At 36.1% G+C, this 8,235-nt stretch overlaps 1 protein-coding gene across 1 annotated transcript in view; it reads right to left on the reverse strand.

Moving 5' to 3' along the window:
• The window catches only part of LOC306876951 (dual specificity calcium/calmodulin-dependent 3',5'-cyclic nucleotide phosphodiesterase 1A-like), a 69,601-nt gene extending 67,089 nt beyond the window's left edge, over positions 1-2,512 (reverse strand). The window contains exon 1 of the mRNA XM_079428420.1: positions 1,569-2,512. Within this exon, the coding sequence (XP_079284546.1) occupies positions 1,569-1,666 (98 nt within the window). The 5' untranslated portion in view covers positions 1,667-2,512. The remainder of the gene's footprint in view (positions 1-1,568) is intronic.
• Positions 2,513-8,235: the final 5,723 nt, after the last annotated feature.

The raw sequence follows: 8,235 nt of genomic DNA on the forward strand, positions 1-8,235 counted from the left end.
TCATCATATGAAGCTGCTGTTATCTGATGAGATTTAGAATGAAAATCTAGAGCTCTCGCTGAGCATAGAGGCATTGGAACATATTGCAAATCATTAGCTAATATATTTCATTATATATTAAACATCCTACATAATTCAGTTTGATTTTGATTGTGTTTATTCCAACTAGGAGTTTCTGATGAACAACTGTGGCCTGGATACTGAGCAGGAGGGCCGTTTCAACACATCCCAAAACGACATTGTGCATCCTCAGATGGGATGAACTGAAGAGTGTGATCGGTCTATAGAGATAGATGGAGCTCACCAAAGAGGCTTGGATGAGCTTTGCAGGGAGGTGATGGAGCTAGACTGGTTTAAATCCAGGGATCAGCCATTCAGTGACTTCCACAAATTTCCTTCTGTTGTAGGTCATAACATCTGATTAAATTGCCCTCTGCTTCAGGACCAATGCATTTAACATCAGACTGAAGGTTGTTTTAGCAACAACTAGAAGGTCATTTTTACGCTGGAAAATGAATTTATTGCTGTTACAAAAATAAATTAATATTGTACATCATTCATACTGAATAAAGAGTCAAGAGAATATTATTTTGTTGCTGTTTTGAATATAAAGCAGAGCAGTTTTTTTTTAACTAAAACCAGGAAAAAAACATTAACTGAAAAACTTTCAAATTAAAAATTATAAACATTAACTGAAAAAAATACATATAAAAAAAATCAAGCTTATTTCAGCTAGTTGACAATGCAGCATATACAAAATAAAATTATATATAAAACTATGTAGATATATTTTTAAAAAATGAATAAAAATAAAAAGAATTACAAAAAACTGTCAAATTAAAATGACACTGGAAAATATCAATATAAAATCTAATTTAAAATATTAAAAACTAGTATATCAATAATATTAAAATAGCACTTAAGTTTGATTCATTGTTGAAAAATAAGTTGAAATGCTTAGTTAATATTAAATTTGTGTTAATTAAATTGCACAACAACTAACAATACTTAAAAATATTTTGTAGTTTTATGCAAGGGTATATCCTTTTAGTTCTGTTTGTAGTATAACGTGTGATAACTGATCTATTATTATTTATTGTGGCTGAAAATTAATTTGGAATATTTAGTTATCTTAAAATTATGTTAAACTGACCTTAAAGTACTGTTGTGCACAACACTATTGTTAACTACAACTGTTGTAACTACCGAGTTTGTGGTGAAATGTAATGTTCGAGGTGCGCATTAAAAATTAAATCCACAAATGACGTTGGGATTGTTAAAGTTTCTCCACAAAATGACCCAATCCAAACACCGCAGAACCTCAACACTAAGACTCATATGAATTTATTAAGCAAAACTGTCAGCAGAAGCAAGCATGTGAACAACAACATTGCTTGATTAGGCTTGACAGTCTCATTAGTATTACGTTCACACACTTGCTGCCCCAAGAGTCAAGATTCCCCCACTCCCAGCATCACAGCGTACAGTGAACACAACCACACCGCTCTGCAGTGCAGGAATCAAACCGAGTGCTGCCGACGAAAGAGTAGGAAACAAGAAGCACTTACATTCCTTTCAGCCTAATCCACATCTTCTCCGTCTGGTCACACTTGGAGTACTTCAAGGAGTTTTCCAGTCCGTCCGTGTCGTTGGCCAGAGCATCCATGGTTTGCACGATCGCGCGAGCGTGTGGAGTGATCTAAGATGCAGAGGGATACGCAGGTATGCGATTCAACACGTGTAGCGCAGAGATCCGGTCTTCAAAGCATCTCCGGCAGTTTGAGCGACAAACGTCTCCCAGAGGGTCCTGCTCGCAGCTCCAGAGCGCATCAGTCCGTTGGAGTGAGTGTCAGCGCGCAGACCTGTCTCTCCGCTACGCACTGAGGGAACGCTGTCACACACACACACACACACACAAATCTTTCTCTCTCTCGCTTGCTCTTGCTCTCCCACTGACCGGAAAAGCAGGGCTGTGCTTGAAAATTTCACCCTCTCGCTCTTTCACCCTGTTGTTCTCAGCCTTTCAGTTTGCGCGGTCTCCTTTTGGCATCTCTAATCTCGCGCATTTACACAAACGCGCACACACCTCAAGTACCGAAATGGGCACCTGTGTCCATGGAATCCGTTGGCTGGAGACGGAACGGCGCCTCCTCTTCCTCACCAGAGAGAATCATCCCCTCACATCCTCTCCAGCATCATCATCATCATCATCCGGCTGAGATTCACCTGCCTTCCCCCGACAGAAGAAGCCATCGCGAAGCCCTCGTATTTTAGCGCGCCTTCCCTCCCGTTGGCCAGCTGAGCGATAAGCTCCCCCGGCGGCATCTCCTGGTCCCGAGTTGGCGTCGTAATGAAATTAACCTGCGCGCACTATCGTCCCGCACTGGTCTCGCGCCCGGCAGCCTAGTTTCAACGCGCTCTAATCCCCTCATTCCAGTGCAGCTGCAAGAAGCAGCGTGCTGATAAAAATTTCATGATTGTTTGTGAAGTACAAAAGGGCTGATTAGGCAGGGCAGGCACACACTCAGAGAGACCGTGAAGGGTTTTGGAGGAGAATAAAATCAAGAGCACCTTGCCTAATATAGCAGCACCCCTATATCTCGTTTCTGTAAATAAGAAAGGAATTGTGGGATTTTTTTTTGGTGCTGGGGCAGCCTGGCATGGCTGATTTTCATTCATTAGGGGGAAGGGCACATCATCTCCTGCCTACGGAGCATCCGCAGCATGAATAGACTGAATCCTAATGATCCCTTCTTCGGGGTTACCGGTCTATTGGATTACACTCTATAATGTAAAACAGCTTAATCATTCCAGCATTAGCATAGGAACACATTTTTTTTTCCCATTAGCTCATTTCATCACATAGGAATTGCCTATGAAATGAGAATATTCTGATTCCTTTTTTTTATTTCACATAAAGGTGGTTCAGACAGTTGCCATGCCATAACAAGATAAAATTACATTAGGTGGAAAAATATTTCCGTTTAATGAGATGGCATGTTTGTTGACTGTTGGAAGGTTGATTTAGCCATTTGTTTCATATAAAGCAGTTCTGATAAATGGAAATGCATAAAATGGGACACTTGTGTGTGTAAATAAAACATTATTCATATTCACTTTCGGCACTAAAATGGTGATTGATGAAAGGCGTTGCCATGGCAACACACACTGCCATACAAATGGCTTTGGAGGGAATGATTAAGGCTGTGAAAGAATGACTTGAAGGTTTCATGGAGAGACAGACACACAGACAGACAAACCTAGACAGAAGAGAGCAGCAACAAAGCCCCCAAATAACAACGGTGCAGGGTTATCTACAGAGGTCCACTTATCACGTATGACTGTCGTTATGATGACGGTGATTATCGACTCAAAAGAGCAAGTAGGACAAGAATAAGAAGGTGCAGTTTGATTCAGCACATCAGGGAAGCTTTTGTGCTTGTTGGCTAGCGAACGATCAGTAAAGATTGTTCAGACATATGTGGTATGATCACCTAAGAGGTTGTGACAAACACTTCCAGGACCTCCTGGCATGTCGTACACTTTGATTTGTGAGGTCAGAAGAGTGTCGACGGTTAGACGGTGCACAGAACTCCATTAACCAAACATAATGGCTCTGCTCCAATAACTAGCAAGCTGCCTTGCTGTCTACTGCCTTTTAAGGCAGCGTTCTAACTGACATGAAACCTCATAAGTGATTGATTTGGAACGCTCTACATATGAAGCAAATCTATTTTATATCAACATGGCTTTTTATGCAGAACACATGGGAGACACGACTGTTGATTTCAAGAGTCAGCGCTATGCAATGATATAGCCAGACAAATAATGGGTCAAATGTGATATAGTCAATCAAATATTGAGTAATTACTCTCTTTTTTGTTGTATTGAATGAATTATGTCTATATTCTTTTTCTGATTTCGGCCACCATCTTTGATGTTGTTATCACCGAGCTTGTAGAAGTGTATTTTGTAAAATACTCTTTTTGGTATAGAATCAGTGTTGTTATCTAAAACTAGAAACATTTACAAATAGTTTACTAAAAAGCTGAAATAAAAGACAAGTATTAGAACTTAAACATGAAAAGTAGAAATGTTGAAATTTTAGTTTAAGTTCTAATAAGTTGAATATTAATGTATATGCCTTTCAGTAAATATATATGAAAATATCCAAATAAAAGCTAATTCAAAATATTAATAAATACTACAATGGTGCTAAAATAACTCTGTATTGGATGAATTATATTTATCATTACATTTGTCATTTATTTTAGCTGAGCAGATAGCAAAGTATTGTTGGATTGTCTTTCTGCAAAGTGTACATGTGATGCTTCCTTATAATTTGGCCAATAAAAGGCATTTTAAGAGGCAGCATGATCTTGCTGCCTATGAAGACCGGTCAGGAACATAACCACTGTTTTGATGAACGCTTGTGTTTCAGAGATCATCACTCTTTCATTCATGGCTTTATTCTGTGGCAGAAGCACACAACTGATACGGGGGTGGATGCGGGTCACGTGTTCATGCATGTAAACAGCCATCACTCAAGTGTGTTAATAGCTGCAGAATTATCTGAAGCACTAAACCTTCACTTTTATACAATGACGAGCTCCAGGCTTCAGAATAATAGGGTGAATCTCACAAAACCTGTTCAGCTCATATTTCATCTCAAGATCAAAATAAATGAAAAATAAAGTATTTAATGTGTAGAGGAAACCGGTTTTTAGGTATATATTACACCAATATATTGTTTAAAAAAACAAAACAAACATTGCATTACAGTAAGTAACAAAAAAAAATATCTAGAAACACTGCAGTAAGAACAATTTGAGGGCAAAATGCTAAATTTGTCATTAAAATAATGAGATAAGGAAATAATCATAATGTTACTACCAGTGTTGTTTTAGTATCAAGCTAATATTATAGTTTGAAAAATTATATGAATATTAATAAAACTATAATATTAATACATTTTTATTCTTGTATTTTCTGTTTTTTATTATTTTATTATATATTTGTTATTATTATTTCATTTATTATTTATTTAAAGTTTTAGTAATATTGTTCTGTATTTTTGATTAAATTAAAATTCAATTAAATGTCTATGTAATTTTCAATTTCAGTTTTAGTGTTTGTTATTTTAGTACATCAAGTTAAACTAAATGAAAATGAGAAATGTTGCCTTGGCAAATAGCTGAAATAAAATTAAAAGTTGTTAATATATTATTAATTTTTATTTAATTTCAAAATGAAAATAATTTTATGGTTTTAGTTTTAGTGAACTATAATAAATCTGGATCTTACAATAGGATTCACTTACTGCAACATACTTATTTTTCTTTATTTTTTCTATGAATTCTGGGATGAAATAAAGCTTGGGGCTGTTGTAATTCACCAAGATTCACCCAATGACCCTGATTTGTCATTTAAAAACAATTGTTTTTAATCTTGACAGCTCTGTTCATGGACGGACGTGCAGCTTTGACGTCAGAGAACAATCATCATCAGGCAGGCAGGTTATTGTTATAATGGGAGAGTGGGTGTTTCCTTTTGGTTGGGCCTCTTAATTAAATGGAGTTTTAAAAGCCAAAAGCTTAGACAATGTTTATCTCCACACCCAGACATGACATGACATATGCTTTATAACACATTTGACACTTTAAATACATGGGCGGCTAATGTTTAATTCAAATAACTCCTGACAAGCTTGGTTTTTACTTACTTATGACAGCTTAAAACTAAAAATGCATTAGATTTCTTCAGGCATGAGGAGTTTTTATACACGTGACAAAGAAAATGTGACATATGAATGCAATCTTTGAACGATGTGAACTGAATGAAAATACAGTTTTTATTTATTTTATCATTCATTTTAATTACCGGTTTTATTCAATTAGACAGGAAAACAAAGTAAGCTTGCTATAAGAATGTGACACATGGCCAGATTCGAACCCACATTCAGTGTAATTTTTTATTATTATTTGTTTTTTTTTGTTTTTTTAATGATATAAAATGCTTTAATGTGTAACTGATGGAAAAATATTTAATTTAATAAAATAGCATGTTTTTTAAGACATTAAAGACCCATCTCTTTAACCTGGCTTACACATAATACACTATCACATTTCTATAATTCAAATCCATTAAAGGGTTGTTAGGCTGCATTAATTAGGTCAACTGGAACCGGGAACACTTCCCAAAACACCTGATGTACTTGTTACATTGCTAGAAGAATGGCATCTACGCTAATATTAGTCTGTTTCTTTCCGAGGTCACCGTAGCCACCCAGATCCAGACTGTATCCACACAGATGGTGGATCACCACCTAGAGATGACCTCTACAGCCAGGACACCTAGATGAGCCCCAGAGACTGATCCCCAGTGAAGACCCTGTCTCCAAGACGGCCATCGGAACAAGACCACAGGAACCAGAAGAGTCCTTTGCACGATCTGATTCTGCTTTAGTCTTGATTTAAACCGCTGATTTTGTCTGGCCAGAGGAGAATGACACTATTTCAACAAACTATTTCCCAGTCTAAATACTGTAAAGCTGATATAAAGCCACCCAGCTTTATATCAAGCCGATGTGAAGCTGCTTTGACACAATTTGCATTGTTAAAAGCACTATACAGATAATATTGACTTGACTATTGTTAAGTAAAATTAAACTATTTAAAACAATTTTTGATGATTGAAATAAAGCTGAAATAAAATACAACTATTAATAAGGTGAACATAAAACTTAAAACAATAACAAAAAAATAAAAATTAAAAAGTACTAAAGAAAATAGAAATATAAAACAAATAACACAATTATAAAAATGACAAGCACATAACAAAATTACTAAAACTTAATCTAAAATGAAAAATAAAAATAAAAGCTCATTTAAAATATTAATCAGCAACTAAAATAAATATAAATAATACTAAAATAATGCTCCAGTTCACTCCAGTAGAGTGTTCTGCAAACCTTAGTAACAGTAACTAAGGGGGCGGAGCTTAGCAAAGGGTCAATTATGGACTATGGCAAATATGACCTTCCTAACGGCTCAGTTAATAAATATTTAGGTTCATGCCTTATCAATCTTTAAATCCATTTCCCAATTATAGTTTACATTACAAAAGGTTTGTCCCCAGCTCTGTAAAGATCAGAGGATAATTATGGATCCATCATGTGTGTTGTGTGAATCATCTTTCCTGGCCTGTAGAACATTACAAAACATGCAGTTTTAATTACATTTAACAGAAAGGTCATTTCATTTCAATCAATACACAGGCCATTACATTAAGAAAACCAGAGGGGAACCATTAATGAATATAACGTAAATTAATGATCTCTAAAGATGTTAACATCAAACCGTTTAGACAGGATGTTTGTATATTCAGTTATCACATCCACATGTGTGTAATATTTAAAGGAACAGTTCACCCAAAAATTTAAATAAATGAAAATTCACTCACCCGTAGGCCATCCAAGATGTATATAAGTTTGTTTCTTTATCAAAACAGATTTGGAGAAATGTAGCATTACATCACTTGCTCAACAATGCAGTGAATGGGTGCCGTCAGAGTCCAAACAGCTGATAAAAACATCACAATAATCCACAAGTAATCAACACATCTCCAGTACATCAGTCAACATCTTGTGAGCAAAAAGTTGCATGTTTGTAAGAAACAAATCCATCATCAAGATGTTTTTAACTTTAAATCGTGGCTTCCGGTCCAGTCCATAATCCATAATATTGCTTCCTCCAGTGAAAAGGCCATCTCGTCTGAATCAGGAGAGAAATATGCACAGATCAAGCACTCTTTACAAGCTAAACAGCACAAAACAGTTGTAAACAAATAAATTGGTTGATTTTGATGGGAGAGGACAACAGGGGATTAACCTTTTCACTGGAAGAAGCGTTATTATGGATTATGGACTCGTATTTTGGCCAGAAGCAACATTTTATTGTTAAAAGATAGATTTGTTTCTTACAAGCGCACATTTACACTTCACAAGACATTAATTGATGGACTGGATTCGTGTGAATTACTTGTGGATTATTGTGATGTTTTTATCAGTTGTTTGGACTGACGGCACCCATTCACTGCAGAGGATCCAATGGTGAGCAAGTGATGTCATGCAAAATTTCTCCAAATCTGTTCAGATGAAGAAACAACCTCATCTCGGATGGCCTGGAGGTGAGTGCTTTTTTAGCATATTTTCATTTTTTGGTGAACAATTCCTGT

This window comes from Barbus barbus (genome assembly GCF_936440315.1).
Source record: "Barbus barbus genome assembly, chromosome: 11".
Taxonomy (NCBI): Eukaryota; Metazoa; Chordata; class Actinopteri; order Cypriniformes; family Cyprinidae; genus Barbus; species Barbus barbus.